General features: G+C 40.5%; 2 protein-coding genes across 6 annotated transcripts in view; one reads left to right on the forward strand and one right to left on the reverse strand.

The window, feature by feature from the left end:
- Positions 1-11,899, reverse strand: part of Slf1 (SMC5-SMC6 complex localization factor 1) — a 78,101-nt gene extending 66,202 nt beyond the window's left edge. The window contains exons 1-3 of the mRNA XM_004651617.2: positions 11,763-11,899; positions 1,610-1,723; positions 1,176-1,251 (exon numbers count right to left, since the gene is read on the reverse strand). Of these exons, the coding sequence (XP_004651674.2) occupies positions 1,176-1,251; positions 1,610-1,723 (190 nt within the window). The 5' untranslated portion in view covers positions 11,763-11,899. The remainder of the gene's footprint in view (positions 1-1,175; positions 1,252-1,609; positions 1,724-11,762) is intronic.
- Positions 11,900-12,245: 346 nt separating this feature from the next.
- Kiaa0825 (KIAA0825 ortholog) overlaps positions 12,246-23,263 on the forward strand; it is a 427,087-nt gene continuing 416,069 nt past the window's right edge. For 4 of the 5 annotated variants that reach the window (XM_045133785.1, XM_045133788.1, XM_045133787.1 and 1 more), the window contains exon 1: positions 12,246-12,334. The gene's annotated coding sequence lies outside the window, so the exon portion shown is untranslated. Of the gene's footprint in view, positions 12,372-23,263 lie in introns of all 5 variants that reach the window. The other variant, XM_045133786.1, reaches the window with a different exon arrangement.

Below are 23,263 nucleotides of genomic sequence, written 5' to 3' on the forward strand. Positions count from 1 at the left end.
TCTGTCCTTACTTTTTATTGCTACAGCAAATTTTTCTTAAAGATAATACTGAAAGTAAATCTTCAGTGAAACAAATATTTGTATTTATTTTCTTTTTTAAAATTTTTATTTATTTATTTGAGAGAAGGAAAGATTTAGAGAGGGAGAGAGGGGAAGAGAGAGAGAGAAACAGAATGGGCATGCCAAGGCTTCCAGCCACTGCAAACAAACTCCAGATGCATGCGCCCCCTTGTGCATCTGGCTTACGTGGGTCCTGGGGAATCGAACCTAGGTTTTTTGGCTTTGCAGGCAACCACTTTAACAGCTAAGCATCTTTCCAGCCCTTGTATTTATTTTCATGTAAAAAGCTTTAAACTGGACATAGTGGCACAAGCCTTTAATCCCAGCACTCGGTAAGATCACCTTGAGTTTGAGGCCACCCTGAGACTACATAGTGAATTCCAGGTCAGCCTGGGCTAAAGTGAGACCCTGACTCGAAAAACCAAAATAGTTTTATTCAGAATAAAGCAAAACTGTATCAAATATATATTTTTGTTGTTTCATTTTCTGAGGTAGGGTCTCGTTCTAGCTCAGGCTGACCTGGAATTTACTACGTAGTCTCAGGGTGGCCTCGAATTCTCAGCGATCCTCCTACCTCTGTACCCCGAATGCTAAGATTAAAGGTGTACACCACCACACCTGGCTTCAAAAATATATATATTTTTTAAATGTCAGGGTTGTGTGTGGTGGTACAAACCTTTAATTCCAGCACACAGGCAACAGAGTGAGTTCAAGGCCAGACTGGGACTCCAGAATGATTTCTAGGTTAGCCTGCACTAGAGACCCTACCTCAAAAACAAAGAAACAAAAGAAGTCAGAAAAAAACACATTAGGGTTGAAGAAATGGCTTGGTGGTTGTTTGCCTGTGAAGCCTGAAGCCCAGGTTCGATTCCCTGGTACCCATGTAAGTCAGATGCACAAGGGGCGTATGCGTCTAGAGTTCATTTGCAGTGACCAAAGGCCCTGGCACATCCATTCTCTCTATCTGCCTTTTCCCCTCTCTCATAATAAATAAATTAAAAATAAAAAAAAACATTAGTATTGATACATGAACATATTTTTCCAAAGATGAAGAAACTTTTTCATTAATATGACATTATTTTTTTTCAAAGAATGAGTGAATAAAGTTCACTTACCTGCTGCACAAGCTGCTAAAAATTTTTCACTTCTACACAGGCGCTCGGCTATAAGATGTGTACAGTTTTTGTATTTCTAGAGAGAAAAAGGCCACAAAAGATGCTAGTAAAGGAAAATTTTCTTAATAACATAACATATTCATACAATAGTAAATGACATTTTATTGTTATTTGTTCTGAATATTTTTGTTTATTTGCAGGCAGGGCAGGGAGAGAATATGGGTGCCCCAGGTTATCTAGCAGCTGAAAATGAACTCCACTGCTTTATGCATCTGGCTTTATGTGTGTTCTAGGGAATCAAACCCAGGTCGTTAGGTTTCCAGGCAACTGCCTTAAACGCTAAACCATCTCTCCAGCCCCATTTTCTTATTTTTAAGCTAGTATTTTAATTTTATTTTCAACTGTAGGTTGAATATTTAAACTCCCATACTCACCTCACTCTTAATAAAAGTGCAATCTAGTTTTAAAAGTAATTTGCCTAGAGCTTCCTTTTCTTCCATCTTAAAGCCTGTCATTTGGATGATGTGCTTTGGAGGACCATCTTCCATCTAACACACATACAGAGACAGAAGATAAAGATGCTTAACATTACACACAGCACAGGGTTAACTTTGTTTTTCTTACCTATGAGCGCTGAAACAGAAATCAACACCATTAAGTATATAACGAATCAACACACAAAGCTTAATTGTAAATAGGAAAGTTGTATTTACTTAATATAACAAAAGCAGTTTTAAGGTACATCCTCAAAGTGTGACCTTGAAGTGAAATTGTTGCTGGTATGGACATTGAAAGCTTGCATTAGTATATTACCTGCTACTAAAATACATTGATGAATACATCTAACTCTTCAGAAGATACATAACTATATAAATGACCATATTACCAATTTTTTATCTTTGAGTTAGGGCTTTATGTTAGACCAAGGTGACCAGTCTAGCTTCAAATTCAGTGATCCTCCTATCTCATCTTCCTGAGTGCTGGGATTAAAGGTGTGTGCCACCATGCCAGCAACTGACTTTATTTTTAAGTTCCATTTTTTGCTGAGATTTTCACGCTACTGACAATGAATCAAAGTTTATGCTGACATTTAATTAATATTCAAAGAAGCAATGGCTTTTTCTAGGACAATGACAATTCATCTTTAGGGGCTAGCTATGAAGCTCAGTGGTAGTACAGTCAGCATGAATGAGACCCTGGTTTCAATCTACCATAGCAAAAAGAAAAAAAAAAAGACTTTTTATGTATCTATTTGAGCAATCAGGGACGTAAAGAATGGTTTTAATTAAAACTTTATGTTCAAACAGAAATACATAGGCAGTCCCCTTATGTATCTATAGGTACTACATCCAGGTTAAATATAAATTACACATGGAAAATATGTGGGTAAGAAGTGAATTGTACTAACATATGAAGACCCACCATCACTACCCCCTAAGTAGTATAAAACAACTACTCACACAGCGTTTACATTGCATTAGGTATCTAGAGTAGGCTGTGTTTAGACTTCATGTAAATATATTTCATATAAGACACTTTGGACCTCACAGATTTTGGTATGTAAAGGGGTCCTAGAACCAAAACCCTACAAATCAACTTAGAGACAACTGTATCTAACTGTATTATTCACACATGAAATTCTTTTTAGAGTAAGATTTGAAAGAATGCTTCAGCATCAACCACGTAAACATTACTCAGGGTTACAAGTGAACCTTCTCGCCCTTGCTTAACTTCGTAAGGCGAGGAACTTCAGCTAGGTTAAAGCAGTTTCTCTTTCCATGCTTTATGTCTCTCTTTAGAAGGAGAAACTTCTTGGGAACATTAAACAAACAATTGCTCAGCATATTTGAATATGGCAAAGATGGTTCATATTAATGCTTTCTGACACATTCTAAGGAGCTGTCAGGAGAAAGTCCTGAACTTTCTGTGTGGACACATCAATTCACTTAAGGCACAGCAGAGTTGAACATCAAAGCCATCTCCTTCAAACCTATTTTTACTCATTAAAGGAAGCTGATATTTTGACCTTAATACATCTGATTTTAGTAATTCCCAAATGGCTCCTAAAGAGGCAATAGGGTATAATGTATCAACCCTCTAAAATTCTAAAACTTAGAAACAGATCACAAAGGATAACATTCTTGAAACAAAAGGACTACTTTAAAGTAGGTTGAAAATATGTGGTCTGGGTAGCACAAAATTGTACAATGCACACAATAAGCTTTGATGTCTTAGGAAAGAATTAACCATACCAGCAAAACACTGTTATCAGTAAATAAAGTACAAGTAATTCCTTGAATAAGGACATTTTTACTATATTATTACCGTTTACACAGGTTAAAAAACAAAGCTCTTGAGTGCGAATATCTATTAATACAGACTTGCCATATATAAAAACTTTGCAAAGAATATGATCTATACCAAGAAATAATAATGAACATGGTCTGATTCCAAACACATGATAAAGCTACAACTGGTTTACCCAGCATATGGCTGTAATTAGGGAAAACTGTTTATATTAACTCAGGAGATTTTTTTACATAAATCTTCCAATATTTTTTAGACAAGTAAAATCTAATAAATATGTAAAATCATCTTGGCACTTAACATTTTATAGCTTTCAAAAGACAGTTAACAGAAGAAACAAGGGTTTTAAACATAGTATATATTTTTCCTAAAACTCATCTTTTTATTTATGCATTTACGAGTTTTCAGAACCATTTCAAGAAATCTTGCTCAGGACTGGGGAGATGGCTTAGTGGTTATGGCATTGGCCTCTGAAGCCTAAGAACCTGGGTTTGATTCCCCAGGACCCACATAAGTCAGATGCACAAGGGGGCAATTTTGTCTGGAGTTTGTATGTAGTGGCTAGAGGCCCTGGCATGCCCATTCTTTCTCTCTCCCTCTCTCTCAAAAAAAAAAAAAAAAAAAAAACACACACACATTAAAAAAAGAAATATTGCTCAAGTGGTTTATAGAAATTAAAATCCTGACTATTTGGCTATTTTAAAATGTTGAATTTTTAAAACTATTAAATGGCTAGAGAGATGGCTCGGCAGCTAAGGCACTTGCCTGCAAAGCCCAACAACCTGAGTTAATTTTCCAGCACCCACATAAAGCCAGGTGCACAAAGTGACACATGCATCTGGAATTTGTTTGCAGTAGGTAGAGGCCCTGGTGTGCCCATAGTCATTCTCTTTTATTCTCTGTGTGTGTGTGTGTGTGTGTGTGTGTGTGTGTGTGTATGCGCCAGGCATGGTGGCACACGCCTTTAATTCCAGCACCGAGGTAGGAGGATGGCTGTGGGTTCAAGGCCAGTCTTAGACTACATGGTAGATTTTAGGTCAGCCTGGGCTAAAACGAGACCTTACCTCAAAATAAGTATTAAGTGCTGGGTGTTGTGTTGCACGCCTTTAATCCCAGCTCTTGGGAGGCAGAGGCAGAAGGATCACCATGAGTTCGAGGCCACCATGAGACTACACAATTAATTCCAGGTCAGCCTGGGCCAGAGTGGAAATACAGAAAACAAAACAAACAAACAGAATTAGGAGATCAAAGTAGAGCTGGTGCTGCAGATCAGTGGTAAAGAGCACGCTTAGTGCGCAGGAGGCACTGGGTGCAACGCCCAGTCTTGCCTCCTGCAATAACAAACACAGAGGGTAATAAAAAACGAAATGATATACCACCACTACCTGTAAGTTTTATTTAAAGATTGCATTACACTTATATATTATATAGAAATATTACATAGAAATATAAGAAAAGTCTATCATACTAAGGTTTTTATCACTTCAATAACTACGCTTTTTCAGTTTGAATTTCTTTTGTTATTTTTATTTATTTGAGAGTGACAGAAAGAGAAAGAGGCAGATAGAGAGAGGGAGAGAATGGGCACGCCAGGGCCTCCAGACACTGCAAACGAACTCCAGACGCATAAGCCCACTTGTGCATCTGGCTAATGTGGGTCCTGGGGAGTTGAGCCTTGAACTGGGGTCCTTACACTTCACAGGCAAGTGCTTAACCACTAAGCCATCTCTCCAACCCCAGTCTGAATTCTTTAAGTGACATTTTTGCATTCTGATATATAGATCATTAAATTATTTGAACTTAATGAAGTCAGTATATAAAGCAATGTTTCCATCATAAACACTGTCTTTATAATGTAACTGGTTAGGATGGAAATAATCCTCTTACATTTGGCAGTAGTTCTCATTAAAACAGGGCCCTATGGTTTAGATGAAATAGAACCAACTGTATGTAATAACACAAATCACAAAAGCCTTTTTTACGGCAATTTCCTTACTTTGAAAATGAGTAACATGAAACTGAAACTATTCATGCAAAGAGAAACACAAGTGATAAAACAGGACATTTTGATACAAACATTATGCAGAGATGGGTATGTCAGAAAGAAATCAGAATACATTCATTCACAAATCTTTCAGAAAAAAAGGGTTATTAAAGTTTCATAGTGGCAGTTTTTTAAGAACAAAGTCTAATCTAGTAGCATTTTACAACAAAATTAACACTTTGTAGCAAGAATTATCCATACATGTGGCAATATTTTAACACCACACGTTTATCACTAATGACACAGATATGATGTATTCCATGTAAAAAAGATATATATCTATGAAGAATAGCAACATTATATATATAGATATACACACATATATTTACAAAATTAGTGGGTAGAAGGCTAGAGAGATGGCTTAGCAGTTAAGGCAGCTGCCTGCGAAGCCTGGGGACCCATGTCCGACTCTCCAGGTTCCGCATAAGGTGACACAAGCAGGCAAGGATGCACACACACAAGGTGGTGCATGTGGCTGGAGTTCGATTAGCCTCTGGAGGTCCTGGCATGCCCATTCTTGCTCTCTCACTCTCGCTCCCTCTCATAAAAGGGGGAGGGCAGTCTGTTGGGCTTGCCTCAAAAAAAGAATTAATGGATTGGTAGTTCTTCCTGAACCTGTAGGATTAAGCAAACAATAAATAATAGCCTGATAGCTAATGAGCTCAAAGAGAACACTAAAAATATCCTTTAATACATATCAGTAACATAGAAAATCAAATATAGGGTCAAATGTTACATAGGTGGTAGGTTCTGAGGTATGAAGTAATGACAGCTAGCTTCAAGACATCTTGTAGTGCAAGAAAAAAGCAAATACTCTGTAGTTAATCACACTAGTGGTATTTCTAGTACAGTTACAGCTTTTCTTAGAACCTGCTGGGGGAGGAGTGACCCTTGAAGCACTTACACACGGGTGACATCTTCAACACCAAAAGTGTATGTGCGGAGGGGGGCATTTGCTTTTAAAAGTCAACTTTTTTTTATCTTTAAAGTTAAAAAAAAGCATTCTATACCACATACTACAATCCTTATTAAAAGAAAATGCTCTTCTGTACTACTATTTTTACAACTTGAGAGTAATTTTTTTTTTTTTTTTTTGGTTTTTCAAGATAGGGTCTCATTCTAGTTTAGGCTGACCTGGAATTCACTGGCCATGAACTCCTGGTGATCCTCCTACCTCTGTCTCCCAAGTGCTGGGATTAAAGGCATAAATTACCATGCCCGGCCTTGTAATTGTTTTTGTTTTTATTTACTTACCTCGAACCATACAAAACATACAACTGAGAGTGACTGTGAATAGAACTGGCCTTTATGCATAGCAAGCAACTGTCTCTGTGGCATGGACTTTCCTAAAATATCTTCCACATGGGCCTGTCCCTGCTGCCTGAAATTCCTTGTTGGTGCCAGAAGTGTCAGTGAGCCTATAGGGCCCATTACTGCAATGGTGGATATGTTATCACAGATCATTTCTTCCAACCCTTAAATACTGTACCATGTAACACAGGGCTGAAGCATGTTTAAAGAATGCGAGATAGCTAGAACATGTTGATAAGGAGACTCAGGAAACAGAAGAGGCAGGAATAAAGGTAAGAATATGAAGGCCTGAGGCTGAGGCAAGATGACATATTCCAAGAACCAGGGCAGCATGGACTTAAGAGTGAGATCTGTGGAACTGGGTGAGGAGATGGGGTCGCAGGCAGGGGAACATTGCAAATTTAAGGTTGGAAGCAGGGTGAAAGTAGGGTATCACAACAGTTGGTGAAAGAGGAATGTGCTGCAGAAAACAAACAAAGCAAGGATTCCTACAGAGGCCTTGGTCAGAAAACAAGGGTAAACCTTTGCTCTTCTGCACAATTTCTTTTATAACTAGCCACATATGTATGTCTAAGAACTAATTTTTAAAATATTTCATTTATTTATTTGGAATAGAGAGAAAGAGAGAGAATATATTGGGGTGCCAGGCCCCTTACCTACTGCAAACGAACTCCAGACACATGCAGCACCTTGTGCATCTGGCTGACGTGGATCCTGAGGAATCGAACCTGGGTACTTAGGTTTCGCAGGCAAGTGTGCTAACCACTAAGCCATCTCTCCAGCCCTAAGAATTCAATTTTTTTTTTTTTTTTTAGTTTATCAAGGCAGGCTGACCTGGAATTGACTATGTATTCTCAGGGTGGCCTCAAACTCACAGTGATCCTCCTACCTCTGTTTCCTGAGTGCTGGGATGGCGTGTGCCACCATACCTGGCCAGAACTAAATTTTTATGCCAAAATATTTAATGATTTTTATCTCTTAATTTAAATCAAGGCATGATTATTATAGAAAAATTGAAAAACATCCCAGAGTGTATATAGAATGAATACAACCATCTCAAATTCTTTCAACTTATAATATCAATATGAATACTCATCAGGAGAGAGTAATTTTCAGATTTTATGTGTGGGTGAAAAACAAGCAAAACATAAAATTTAGAAATTATGAATTCGCTAATTTTTACATAAAACTTTTTTTTTGGGGGGGTATGGTGCTGGGAACTGAACCCAAGGCCTTGTTTATGCTACAGAAGCACTCTTCCACTGAGCTACATGTCCAGCTAGTTCCTACTTTTTGTGAATATTTTTCCATGCTATATTCTTTATGGTTTCATAGCCACATGATGAAAATTAGCAGTCTTTTCATTTACATTAACTTAGTAAACTATTTGCATTTTAAACCTACAGAAAATTAAGGAAAATAATTTGAAATTCTCTTTCAGAAAAGAAAGGACTATACCAAGTTTTCAAGGCAATCAATACTATTGCTTTGAATTCATGACTTTGATTTTTATGATATCCCATATAAAAACATAACTGTAACATTAAAGAAGTTCAAAAAGCACATTCACGTCATAGTACTGAAACTGTCTGAGTGAAATACTGCTTGGCTCTGAAGTGGAGTTTAGAAATCTTGGCGCCTTTTAGCCTAGGAGCCAAATTAGGCCTTGGCTTAAAGTCCTTCAGCTGGCCTTGGGAATTTGTTTTAAAAGATGTCATGTTACTTCTTGCTCCATCTTTCAATGATATATTAATTTATTTAGTGGTGCCTGGGGACAGAGCTCAGTAGTAGATGGCCTACCACCTAGAGAACATGCTTAGCACCCTGGTTTCATTTCAATTTACAGCACCTGAAAGGAAACAAATTACAAGAGGTCTCCAATGATAAGCCCTGAAAGACTGAGATATTCTTACCTCAATGACAATATTTGGGAGAGGAAAAAAGCAGTACAAAGAAACAGAGAAATAGCACAACATGACTATTGCAAGGAAAAAAAAATGACAGGTTGAGGAAGTGTGAGAATATTTATCTATCCAATATTATACATCATACAGGGAATGGACTAGACCTGTCACTTTAGGAAGTAAAATGCCCAAGAACAAGGTTCAGTGGACGATAACAGGTATGGATCAGCAAACCTAGTCATGTCTTGGATTGCTCTGTACAAAGACCACAAGTCTAAGGTTGAGGAAATTGGACTTAATTCTTACTAAGGATCTACTATGCTATACATACTCCAAAAATGTGAGCTCATTTCCTTCTTCACAAGTACATTTATGCTCACACAGATATGACTATTGGGATACCAATAAGAATACTAAGAATCATGGCTAAGAAACTAGTTAGAGATTAGGTAGAACTCAATGGGGAAAAGTGTGCTTAGCAGGACTTAGGCACTGAGTTCAAGTCCCAGCACCTGGTATTATGGGGTTGTAGGGGAGGGAAAAAAAGAAAGAAAGAAAGAAAGAAAGAAAGAAAGAAAGAAAGAAAGAAAGAAAGATGGAAGGAAGGGAGGGAGGGAGGGAGGGAAAGGGAAAGGGAAAGGGAAAGGGAAAGGGAAAGGGAAAGGGAAAGGGAAAGGGAAAGGGAAAGGGAAAGGGAAAGGGAAAGGGAAAGGGAAAGGGAAAGGGCAAGGGAGGAAGGAAGAAAGAAACTATCTTAAGGATATACAATTAATAAAACAGTGAGCCAAGATTCAAAAATAAGCCTTTGAAAACCTTTTCTACAATATCAAAGGGTCTTAAATCTCAGATTTGGTCTACTTTTTTTTTTTTTTTTTAAGGTAGGGTCTCACTCTAGCACAGGCTGATCTGGAATTCACTCTGTATTCTCAGGGTGGCCTTGAATTCACAGTAATCCTCCAACCTCTGCCTCCCCAGTGCTGGGATTAAAGGTGTGTGCCACTACGCCCACCTGACTGATGTACTTCTTTTAACCACATTAAAATTTTACAAAGTAATCATGAAGCATATTGCATAAAAGGGTAAAGAGACATTCAGATCAGCAAAGCTGTAAAGATTTATACAATTATAAACTATTTTCAGAAAGATAATACCAATGTCAAATTTCCTCACATTCCTAGTACCAAAATCTAAAGAATACCACTCCTTTTTTCTTGCTCTAAAACATGTTTTCATTATTCTCCTCTAACAGATTTGGTATCAATCACCGAAATTATAAATATGGATTTTCTTCTTAAGACTTTTAAAAGCACATTTTGAAAGGTGCACCAAGGCCTCTAACCACTGCAGACAAACTCCAGATGCATGTGGCACCTTGTGCATCTGACTTAATGAGGTTACTGGGGAAGTGAACCTGGGAAGTCAGGCTTTGCAAGCAAGTACATTAACCACTAAGCCATTTCTCCAGCCCCGCATGCGTTCAATTTAAAGGAACAGTTTGCTTTCAAATAGTAATATGTCGTTGTAAGGTGTGAAATAATACCTAGAACTTTTTACTTCGTTTATTCTATTAGTATACTTAGTATACAGAAAGAAACAAGTAATGTTCTACTTTTGCTACTTTTGTGATAAGAGGGCTCTTGGTTTCTCTGGGTTTTATCATTTGGAGCTAACAAAGAACTGACTTTAAAGTGTGTGTGTGTGTGTGTGTGTGTGTGTGTGTGTTTAATAGCAGAGAGACTACTGAGGAATAATATAGTCAAGATACACATGATACTGACAATACTGTCTGACTAATAAAGCCATAGTACTCGTTTCCTAAAAGTCAAGTTTTGAGGTATCAGTGAATTGCGGATGTATGGAATGAAATCTTAAATAGGTTTTAACTTTGATTATAAAGAGTAAGCACAATTTACCACCACTGCACAGACTTAACCAGTAGCTATGCTTTTTACTTTAGGAAAACAAGAAACTAAATCACATAATTGACCTTCACTTCAGTTAATATTAGAAAACACCTAATCCAAGTCTATTTGCTCATTAAAGGCTAACTAGCTTTACAATTAAATGTATTTTAAACATTCAAGCCTTTGAATATCCAGGTTAAGAAAACTTCGTTAACTTAGAAAACAAATCAATTTTCCTTCCTTAAGACAAATCCATCCCCAAACTATCAGCTTATGCATTGAATATCTAATGTCGAAAACCTTTCCATTAACAGAAGTATCATGAAGTAATGTACATAGCAAATGAATCACAACAAAGCAACAGAAAGCACAAGACCACATAAGGTAAATCCATTGTAAGTGTGCATTCGAAGAGTCTACGGATTTTCTTTCTTTCTTTTTCTAGGGAGGACAGTCATGTGTCACAAAATAGCTCTGAGCCTTCAACATCAACTCCATCTAACTCAGGGTCAAACACTGTCTTGGATTTTTAAGGTGAATCAATGTAATCAGCGGCCTTGGAAGTGGCAAATATGTACCCCCACAAAAAAAGGACTTTAGTCCAGTCCCTGTATTTAAACAGCTGAAACAAAATCCCCAGGGAAGACAGACCCTCCCTTTAGGAAAAGGTGTCTGTGTTGAAAGGCCTGTAGTCGCTACAGATTTGTGCTCCTTAGCATTTCTGTTTAAAAAAAATTGTTGTTAAACAATCCAATAGGGTTATTATTTTTTTTTAAGTCAATTTTCATGGCTACTGGAGAGTAGGCCTGGGAGACTCCCCGTTATGGGAAGCAGCATCGGGGATGTAGGAGAGGCTCCCCGGCGGCTTCTATGGAAACGAGAGACGCGGAGGCCCAGCGCCCCGGGATCCGGGGCCGAGCCCGCACCGCGGAGCCGAGCGCAGCCCCGCGGCGGCCCGGCGGGCCCAGGCACGAACGGCGGCCGTCGGGAGCGCGAGAGTCGGCGGTCCCCCCCCCCCGCCCCCACTTTCCCAGCCCGGGACGGGGGCAACTTCCGAGGAGGCACCGCTTCCCCGCGGGCAGGGGAGAGCGTGTCGTCCGCGCCGGGGGCCCTTTACCTTCCCCGGTGGGGAGCGCCCGGGCTGCTGTCCCCGGCGGTCCTGGGCGGCGGAGGGCGACGGCTTAGGGCCGCGGCGGCATTTCCCCTTCACTAATCCGGGCTCTGGGAACTAATTTCCCGCCGCGCGCTCCGCTGCCCCGGAAGCGCTGGGATCACTTCCGGGTGGTTGTCAGCGACGCCGCCGAGCCGTCGCCAGGGCGTTTGGGAGGCCCGCGGAGACTTTGCTTGGGCGACCCCCACCCCCCCGCCACAGGTCGGCCGAGCTGCGCGCGAGGCTAGCGAGTGGCTTCGTCGCGGATTTCCCCGCACACCGCCCCGGGCGAGGCGGAAGACACCCGAGTGGCCTCTGTGTGGCTCGCTGACGGAGCGGGGGTCGCGCGGGCCGCAGGGCTCGCTTCGCCGTGCGGCCTCCCCGGCGGCTTCGCGCGCCCTTGTCGGCGCGGCCGGGCCGTGCGGGGGCGGAAGGCCCGAACGCCGCGGAGGACGCCGAGGGGCGCCGCGGAAGTGGGCGGCGCGGGTCGAGCGGGCTTGAGAACTGCCCTTGAGCGTTCCTGCTGCAGTCGGAACTGGGTGAGGAGACGGCCTCCGCTTCGCCGCCCGCTGTCAAGTTAGTGAGCGTCGTTGATAGCCGGCTTCCGATTGCCACGCGCCGCGTGCCGTAGAACCAGGGCTCACTGCGCTTGGGTGCCCTTTGCGAAAGCGGAGTGCTTTCTCAGGGATCCACAGTCCACCTGGATTTTGTTTTCCTTTCTCTTTGTGGACGGAGGTTTGAGGTAGCTAGCGTAGTTGTAAAGAGAAATTGCATCTTTAAAAAAAAAAAAAAGGTTACACTCCGAGGAAAGGTGTTCATTGATTCAAAGTCTTGCAAGATGCGTCGTGGCGTTCCTTGGTGACTTCTTCAGTAACGTCCTTTCTGCTGGCAACTAGTTGCCCCTCAGCACCTTGTATTTCGGCAATCACTCACCCCCCACCCATAAACGGCAGGTGACTGTTGTTGGCTGTTTTTCCCCCTCAAGTCAGTGTGTTCAAAAAGAGTTCTACTCTACCATAAGGGAAAATACAGTGTTCAGTTCAAGGCCCTTGAAGTATCAGGCAGGTAGGTGTCTCTTGGCCTGTGGAGAGTAAATCATGCAGGTTTAGGACCGAACTTTGGTCCCCCTAACCTCTTGGTTGGACAATTATCCAATAAGCCTTTATAATTGTTCCATTGATCAAATTATTCCATTTCGTTGTATCAAGTGTTATTCCTTATTTCTCCAAGTGGAAGGATTGTGGATTCTTTTAGAGACACTATACATGCTTTCTACATAGCAACTAGTATTTAGACAGTGTTTACTTTTTGCTGTTGAGTTGATTCAGATCAGTAAAGCCAATCATACATACTTAGCACAGGTATCTACTGTTTGCCAAGCACTTTGCTGCCAATATTTAATGATTTTGTAAAAAAAAAAATCAGATCTCTGTTTTGTGTGGATTTTATACTGATACTCTAAGAAGTTTGACGCCCCACACATTGTACGATTAAGTAGCATCTTGAGATTTGAAGCCAGTTATCTGACTTTAAACCTTGCCTCTTTTACTGTATTTTCTACTTCATCTAAATAAACAACACAGCCATGTATGGTGATACATGACTATAATCACAGTACTGGGAGGTGGTGGCAGGTCATTCTACACTACATAGTGAGTTTAAGGCCAGTCAGCTATATTTTGCTCACTCATATTAAAAACAACTGGGTGTGGTGGCGCACACCTTTAATCCCAGCACTCTGGAGCCAGAGGTAGGAGCATCACCAGGAGTTCAAGGCCATCCTGAGACTACATAGCGAATTCCAGGTAAGCCTGGGCTAGAACAAGACCCCTACCTGGAAAAAAAAAAAAGAAAATCAATACCCTTTAATAAAAAAAATATATATTTATTCACTTGACACAAAGAGAGAGAGTAAATGGGAGCTCCAGGGCCTCTAGCCTCTGAAAACAAACTCTGGACACGTGCATCACCATGTGCATCTGACTTACATGGGTACTGGGAAATCAAACCTGGGTCCTTAGGCTTTGTAGGCAAGTGCCTTAACCATTAAGTCATCTCTCCAGCCCCAGAATCACCTTTTTAAATCTCAGATAAAATTAAGTAAATAGTACACACACACACACACACATACACACACACACATATTTAAAGAAATTTAATAGAAGTCAATGTATAGTAAAGCTTTAGAATAAAGGGAGTTGAGGACTATGTTTATTTGTATAAGCAGTCCTAACATACGAATTTGTAATTTCTGATCATTGACCAGTTTTATCATATTTTTGGCGGGGGGGGGGGTGAGGTAGGGTCTCACTCTAGCCCAGGCTGACCTGGAATTCACTATGTAGTCTCAGGGTGGCCTCAAACTCATGGCGATCCTCTTACCTCTGCCTGAGTGCTGGGATTAAAGGTGTGCCCCACCATACCCATCCAGTTTTATCATCTTAATTCAATAAATGTCTGTACTGTATATGGGCTTAGTATTTGGGACAAAAGCAAGAGATGTGGATGCCAACAACATATTAGTGACTCTTAACTTCAAAATATTGACTGCTTCTAAAAGCCTTTGTCAAACATTTGTATACATTGAGGTTTGTGTGTCTGGGTATATGTGAATAAGCACAAATGCATCAAATTTTAATCTTGCAATGTCTTTATAATGAACTAATTTTTATTTGTTATTAGCAAAAGAGTTTAGTTTACTCCTGTAACCCTTAGACAGATGATAACTGTTGCACACTTCATGTAGTATGTGTGAACTCAAGTTCCCAGGAAAGAGCTGCATCTGCTGCACTACCTCCAACAAGGCTGAATGGACTGGTAAAGTTCCTGAATCACAGAGATGGAATGCTGCAAGTTGGAGCCCAATTACCTTGGGCTGCCTTTAGCCCCTTAATAGCCACTTACTGCCCAACTCTATCTGAACTAACATCCTGGTGACTATCCCTAGATCAGGTGTCATCCTTTTTGGAATGCAGAACAGACCTCAGCTTTCATCAACACAAAGGCTAAGAATGTCTGTCATCAGAGAGCATCTGAGGCCTATGGGGGAGATTTCCCCACTTTGCTGTAACCCACCTTCCCAATGGTCAGCCAGTATATTTGAAAAATGCCTTGATTTATGACTTTCTTTTGTTCTGTAACTATAAAATCATCATGAAGTTGTTAACATGTTGGAACATGGAATTTGGGGTAACCTGAATCTGTTTCCAGGCCATGCTCACTCACATTGACTCCAGAATAAATTATCTCTGAGGTGAGAGCTGTGTCTTTTGCGTTAATGTATGCTTAATTTAACCTGCCTATTCCAATATCCTGCTTTATATAGAGAACTTGTATTTGTCTGGATTTTAAAGAATTTACTGAACTCTATTTGAAATTATCAATACAAGAAATGACATTACATTTAATTCTACAGAATATCTAGTGTACAGAAAGATACAACTATATAATGTAACTAAAACTTCAAGTACATACATGAGTATATATGCACAACTATATATATATAATTTACATTATATTAACTTATCTATATGAAACATATTTGTGACTATCCTATAAGAAATCTCAGAGATTTTTTGCTTTCTGTTAAATTTCAGTGCCTGTAAAAACTGGGATTTTATCTGTTTTCCTCATCATCTCATATCCATTCACAGGTGCAAAGTGTTGTGGTGTGACTATAAAATGTCACCTATAGGCTCACGTATAGAATGCTTGGTTCTTAGATAGTGCTGGTATTTTAGGAGGTGGCAGAAACTGTAAGATCCTTGCTGGAAGAAGTACGTTATTGGCAGCATGCCTTTGAAGGTTATACCTAGTACCCAACCTTTTCTTCTCTCTACTTCTCGTCAGCCATGAGGTATAGGACCTCCTGTGCCACCTGCTGTTGCGGTAGTAATGTTCTTCTGCTCAAGCACATGGGGTCAAGCAACCGTAGACTGAACTCAGTGAAGCCAAGAACCAAAATAAATCCTCCTTCCTTTAAACTGTTTGGCTCAGATATTTGTCACAGTTATATAAAAGTAACAAATATACCATCATCTAGCACTATTGCCTTTCATGTAGTACAAGCTCAATACATATTTATTGGATAAATGTTTCCTTTTAACAATGTTATTGGGGATGGTGGCTGGGGAGATGACTTAGTGGTTAAGGCACTTGTCTGTGAAGCCTAAGAACCCAGGTTTTGTTCTCTAGATCCCTTGTAAACCAGATGCACATGGTGGTGCATGCATCACATTTGCAGTAGCTGGAAGCCCTGGTGTGCCCATTCTCACTTTCTCTCTCCCTCTCTCTTTCTTTTTGTCTCTAGTAAATTAATATAAAAAATGTTATTGGTTGAGCGTGGTAGCACATGTCTTTAATTTCAGCACTTCAGATGTAGAAGCTGGAGGATCACTGTGAGTTCAAGGTCAGCCTGGGACAAAGAGTGAGACCCTACTTTGAAAAAAATAAGTTATTTATTGGGGCTAGTGAGATGACTCAACAGATAAAGCAGCTTGCTTGCAAAGCCTGCTCCACTGGGTTTGATTCCCCAGTACCCTTCAGTTACTACTTCAGTTTCCTAAGTATTACCTCCTGGATTTAAAAACCTGGTTATGCCACCCACCTGGTACTGGTTTTTGAAGCTGTTGAAATGTGGCATGTGAAGTAGGGTTGGAATCCCTGTATGGAGACCAATAAGACCACTATATGGAGCTATGAAGATGAACAGTGGTTTGCAGCGTAGACCGGAAGATGTTTTGGATATACCTTGACTATGGAATGGCTGCCATAGAGAGCTGCTAGCTCTGGATGGAGTTTTCCCCAGGCTGCTCAGAACCAGCTGTAGGGGCAGAATTGGAACCTAGAGGCTTCTCTGGTTATAGATTGTACTTGGAAGTGCAGATGTTTGATATTTGTCTACTGGTCATTGGTCTTGCATTGGTCCAATCTCTCCTTGTTATGCCTTCTTTTTGCAATGGGAATGTTTACTGTGCGTTGGAAGTATGTAACATGTGTTTTGACTTTATAGAGCTCATAGTTAAGAGACAGTCTTGAATCACAAATGAGACTTTTGAACAATGTTAAAGTTTAGTAAAGACTATGGGGACCTTTGATGTTAGACTGAATGCAATTTGGGTTGTTAGATAGATGGTTATAAATCTAAGAGGGCCAGGAGAGCAATGTGGTGGTTTGAATGTAAATGTATGTCCTCCATTGATTCATTTTGATTAAGATGAAACTTCCTACTTAAGGCTCCAGCAGGCATATCCCTGCTGGTGGAGGCATGTCAGTGGGGGGTGGGTCTTGAATAGATATGGAAAGAGCCAGTTTGAGGTCTGGCTTTTCATGCTTGTTGGTATTGGCTTCTGTTTCTCTCTCTGTGTGTCTCCCCTCCTCCCCCCATGGATGCTGAAGTGATCCAGCTTCTGCTGTGATGCAACTTCCCCTGGAATCTATACACCTGAAAATAAACCTTTTGCTTCCATAAGCTTCTTCTGGCTGTTTGTCCTAGCATTGAAGAGGTAACTGCAACATAAGGGCTGGAAAAAGACAGTCAGTCTTTGCTCTGTGAATATAGCTGTCAGGGCACATGGCTGAACTACCACAATATGAGCTAGATGTCAGTCCCTACTCAGTCCCCAGTATGGGAATGATTTTAAGCAGGGCACAGCCTGTATAACCCACAAGATAGTCCAGTCCTCATGTTTCCTAGAGGCACCATGCCAATGTGACTAATTTCATTGGAATTCTTCAAAACCTGAAGAACAGGGTTTATTCAGATCTATGTCTCTAGCTGAGCTTCTTTTATCATATGCCTGTGTGTGTATTTGCCTAGATATATAAGATTTTAGGCAGTTTTCAAATCTTAATTTTCTAGAGAACATTGAACTAATCCATGACTGTATGGAGCACTGTCTAGCTTCCTTTAATATATATGTATGTGGAACAGCCATCCTGGTTTGTCATAATGTCTCAGTCTCTTAAGTACCCCAGCGGGCTGACAAAAAGTAGCCCGTGTGTGTATCACACTTGGCAGTTAGGTTCAAAGTCTCAGTGAGTGCTAGGTAAGCATTCTTTGTTTCTGGATCAGACAGGCATTCTGTTTTCCTTTTGTGTGTGTGTTTTTTTTTAAATATTTGATAACAGAAACAAATAAATGCATCGAATTTTCCTCAGAGCCTTTTATGGTAGATACTAATTTCATTCAGTGAAACAGGCAAATTCCCAAAGATCCTAGAGATGGTGACATAATTACCATTGACATCTGACATCAAATTCCAGTCTGCTCCTTGAGTTGCTGGCCTGAATCTTCCAGAGATAATTCACCTCGAAAAATATAAAGGTTTGATGTGTTCATTTCAGTGAGTTTTACTTGCCCATGGTGTTCACTATAGAAGAAGTGTTCCAGAGACTTCTTTCTTGCTCTACTGAGAAGTAGGCTGGTCAGGCATAGCAAAATCTGCTAGTGTAGTCAACCATTGATGGACACTTGAGTTGTTTCCAGTTTAAAACTAATATGAAGAAGGTTGCTACAAATGCACCTTTTCAAGGCTATATGGCTTTTATTTCTCTTCCTTGAATGTATTAGAGTAACTGCTGGATAATAGACAAGATATATATTTAACATTTTATGAGAAACTACCTCACAGTTTCCCAAAGAAGTCCTTTCCTCTTATCCCCCATCAGCAATATATGTACCAGCATGTCTTTTAGAAAGAAGATGCTGCAATTTTTGTAGTGCATTCATTCAGAAAAAGGTGAAGTTGGAAATTGTCCACCACTCGCCGATGAAAGGCAGGGTGAGGCAGCCTCAGCACCACAGTCACTGAAGCCATAGTAGGTGTGTTGAAGAGCAACACATCCCGAGTGGATCCTGCATTCTAGGAAACTGGAGGCAGCCTGGTGCTGAGAAGTTCAGTAGCAGGGAAACCAGTGATCTGCGGAACCCAGCAGAGCCCAGCTATTTCCAAGGGTCTGCAGTGCTTCAGAATTAGAAATGAAATAAGAAACATAGATACATTATGATGTCACTAGTGTTATAGTGTTTGTAGAATCCAAATCTGTCTGGTAAGGATGAATATGACTTTAAGGATAAATATTTTATTTTAAAAATAGTTTTAGGTGCTGGAGAGATGGCTCAGTGGTTAAGGCACTTGGCTGAAAAACATACGACCTTGATTTGATTCCCCAGTGCCCACATAAAGGCAGATGCACAAGGGGGCGCATGCATCTGCAGATTGTTTTCAGTGGCTGGGGTCCCTGATGTGCATGTCCCCCCTCTCTCTCTTTCTCTCTGCTTGCAAATAAATAAATAATATTTTTTATTTATTTTCATGTAAATGGGTATAGGTGGGCCTCTTTCTCCTACAAACAAATGCCAGATGCTTGTGCCACTTCCACTTTCTGCCTCTGGCTTTACATGGGTGCTTGTGAGTCAAACATGGGCCAGTAGGCTATGCAAGCAAGCACCTTTAACTACTGAGCCCTATCTCCAGCCCCTGACAAAATATAAGAATTGTTATGGATGATAGAACTTTAGACCTGAGTCATGGATGGAGAAAAAAAGGAAGATTTGCATTCTAGGCTTAGGCTAGAATGAGAACTATGGAACAAAATGAGCTGGGCACGGTGACTCAAGCACTTGGGAGGTAGAAGCAGGAGGATTTTAAGTTCAAGATCATTTTTAGCTACATGTAAGTTCAAGGCCATCTGGGGCTACATGATACCCTCAGATAGCTATTCTTTTTTTAAAAAATTATTTATTTATTTATTTAAGAGAGAGAGAAAGAGACAGACAGAGAGAGAGAGAGAGAGAGAGAGAACGCCAGGGCCTCTGGCCACTGCAAGTGAACTCCAGATGCGTGTGCCCCCTTGTGCATCTGGCTTATGTGGGTCCTGGAGAATTAAACCAGGATCCTTTGCCTTTGCAGTCAAATTCTTTAACCACTAAGCAATCTCTCCAGGCCGATAGCTATTCTTAACACACTGATCACACATAAGTTGCAGGGATAATTTTCAAGTAGGTATATTACTATTTAATAAAGCCAAATACAAATTGTTTTCAAATATAGAGACTAAGGGTGAACTTTAGTGCAACCTAAGAAATGCATCACATGTAAGAAGATTTCATAACAATATAAGTTAAAAAGAGGGTTGTTGCCTTGATTAATTAGGCAGTGCATTATAATATAAATAGTTGAGTTGAAAGAAGACTTGAGTATGACCTTATAATTATGAATTTATACAATTATAATCTGAAACAGGTGCTTATGTTTTCTGAGCTATAGTTTGTCCATCATAAATTGTCAATAACAGTAACTTTATGAATTTACTAAAATAAGTGTGATTATGTATGAAATACACAGATGAATTAAACTGTTTTATTAAGAATCTGCTTATTTTATGCTTTGTTTTGTTTATTTTTAATGTGTGTATATGTATATGTGCAAATTGGGGGGTGTGTTGGTCCATGTGATGTATGTGTGTGAGAAAGCCATATAACAGCCTTAGGGTTTGTCCTCAGGAATACCATTCACCTTTTTTTGTTTTGAGGCAAGTCCAACAAACTGCCCCCTCTTTTTTTATTGTATGAGAGAAAGAGAGAGAGAGAGAATGAATTGGCACGCTGGGGCCTGCAGCCACTGCAATCACTGTAATCAACCTCCAGACATGTGTGCAACCTTGAGTGCATGTGCAGCCTTGAGCATGTGGGACCTTGTGCAACTGGCTTACATGGGATCTGGGGAGTCAAACATGGCACCTTAGGCTTTGCAGACAGATACCTTCCCAGCCCTTTTAAAAAAATTTATTTTTGAAGCCGGGCATGGTGGCGCACGCCTTTAATCCCAGCACTCGGGAGGCAGAGGTAGGAGGATCGCCATGAGTTCGAGGCCACCCTGAGACTACAGAGTTAATTCCAGGCCAGCCTGGACCAGAGTGAGACCCTACCTCGCAAAACCAAAAAAAAAAAAAAAAAAAAACTTATTTTTGGCATTTGTTGTGTATGTTTGGTGTGGCATGGTATGTGTACGTATAGTGTTTGCATGTATGTATGCAGATGCACGTGCCCCATGTGCATGTGTGCAGATACCAGAGGAGAATGTTGAAGGTTATTATTCTTTATGTCTCTATTTCCTTTGAGACTATTTGCTTATTTCCTTGATATAAAATGTCTCCCTGAATCCTTGAACTGCCATTTTCAGTCAGACTGGTTGACCAACAAGCCCAGGGTGGTTTTCTTTTCTCACCACTCACAGGACTAGGGTGAGAGGCATGCACGACCAAGCCCCACTTACAGAGGTTTTAGGGATCAAACTCAGATTCTCTGTAGCTCTTATGTATGTACAGCAAGCACTCCTGCCTAGTGAGCCCCCTGCATGTTCTATTTTTAAAAAAATTTTTTTTGTTCATATTTATTTATTTATTTGAGAGTGACAGAGAGAGAGAGAGAGAGAATGGGCACACTAGATGCCTCCAGCCACTGCAAACGAACTCCAGACGCATGCGCCCCTTGTGCATCTGGCTAACTTGAGTCCTGGGAAATTGAGCCGCGAACCAGAGTCCTTAGTCTTCACAGGCAAGCGCTTAATGGCTAAGCCATCTCTCCAGCCCGCATGTTCTATTTTTAATAAAGCCATTGCTTTAAAATTAATAACTGAAGTCATATAGACTAGAATTCATATCCCAACTCTGAATTTCTTTTTGCCTCCATTTCCTTATTTGTAAAAGGGGAATGGAGCCGGGTATGGTGGTGCATGCCTTTAATCCCAGCACTTGGGAGACAGAGGTAGGAGGACCACTGTGAGTTCAAGGCCACCCTGAGACTACAGAGTGAATTCTAGGTCAGCCTGAACTAGAACAAGACCCTACCTCGAAAAACCAAAAAAAAAGAAAAAAGGGGGGGATGTCATTGGTGTCTTGATAAACTACAAAATGTCGAGTTTAATATGGTAGCTGGACCTGAAAGCTTCTTCTATGTGTGTGCACACTCACACCTGTGAGTGCATGTGTTCATGAGTGTGCACATGCCATGGCATGTGTGTGGAGGTCAATAGGCAATCTTGGATTTTTGGTATTGTATCTAACCTTGCTTTTGAGGAAAGATCGCTCCTTGTTTACTCTTGCATGAAGATAGCTAACCCACAAGCCTCCTGTAGGTAGACTGTCTTGTTGTCTCCCATCTACAGTAATGTTCTGGGATTCCAGACATGGGCCCACTTTACCTGACTTCTGGGGATCCAAACTCAGGTATTAATGTAGCAAGTGCTTTATCCAGTAAGCCAACTCCCTTGCCTGAATTTCCGTTGTTCAATTTTCCCTAGATGAAAATACTACTATGGTGTAAAAATGCCAAAGGCTTTCAGAAAAACTAATAATAAAAGAAAGGGAACAGGTGTAAGAGGTTAGTTCCCTCAGGCTGCATTGCAGACCTGGGAACCTGTGAAGAAAAAGAGGAAGGAAGGGAAGGGGAGAGGAGGGGAAGGGAGGGGAGGGGAGGGGAAAAAATAAAGAAAGAGAGAAAGGAAAGAGAGTTAGAATATCAAACTATTTCCCTGTTCTAAGAAACTATCAGCTGGACACATAGTGAGTCCCAGAGCCAGGTTGTCTGTATAAATCTTGGCCTCATGGTGTAGACCTGTAATCCTAGCACTTGGGAAGTAGAGGTAGAGTATCAAGAGTTCAAGATTATCCTGTGCTATGTATTAAGTCTGAAGCCAGGCTGGGCTACATATCTTGTCTCAAAAAACAACAAACAAGGGTTGGAGAGATGGCTTAGTGGTTAAGGTTCTTGCCTGTGAAGACTAAGGAGCCATATGCAATTCTCCAGTACCCATGTGATTGTGATAAATTGATGAAAAATGTACAGGTGCTATTAATTGATTTCTTTCTGTCTTTTTTAAAAGTTTTTTGTTATTTTATCTGACCCTCAGATACTGATTTTTTTTTTCTTGAAATGTTTACTGCTACTGGACTATGTGTTCATATTAGAGAAGAGAAAGCAAACATCTATGTAGAGACTGTCTTTGAATAGCCTAAATTTACTGGTTCAGTTTGCTTTTAAGTTAATAGGGAGTCATTGGTATTCTCGAAACCTGCCAGAAATGTCAGGCCATTCCTTTAGTTACATCCCACTCTGCATACCTTCCACTGGGCTTTCCTCCCTTTTCCTCAGTTAGTACTCTCTGATCTGTCTTCCCTCTACAGCTTATACTGATGACTCCTTCTTTCCATTGCTATGAGTTGATATCTCTCCTCCTCCAATACACTTCTTGGTCTTTTTTAAAGTCTATTTTATTTTCATTTATTTATTTATTTGACAGAGACATAGATAGATAGATAGATAGATAGATAGATAGATAGATAGATAGATAGATAGATAGATGGGTGGGTGGGTGGGTGGGTGGGTGGGTGGGTGGGTGGGTAGGTAGATAGATAGATAGATAAGATAGATAAGATAGATAAGATAGAGAGAGAGAGAGAGAGAG

The sequence above is a fragment of the Jaculus jaculus genome, chromosome 14, assembly GCF_020740685.1.
Source record: "Jaculus jaculus isolate mJacJac1 chromosome 14, mJacJac1.mat.Y.cur, whole genome shotgun sequence".
In the NCBI taxonomy this organism is placed as follows: domain Eukaryota; kingdom Metazoa; phylum Chordata; class Mammalia; order Rodentia; family Dipodidae; genus Jaculus; species Jaculus jaculus.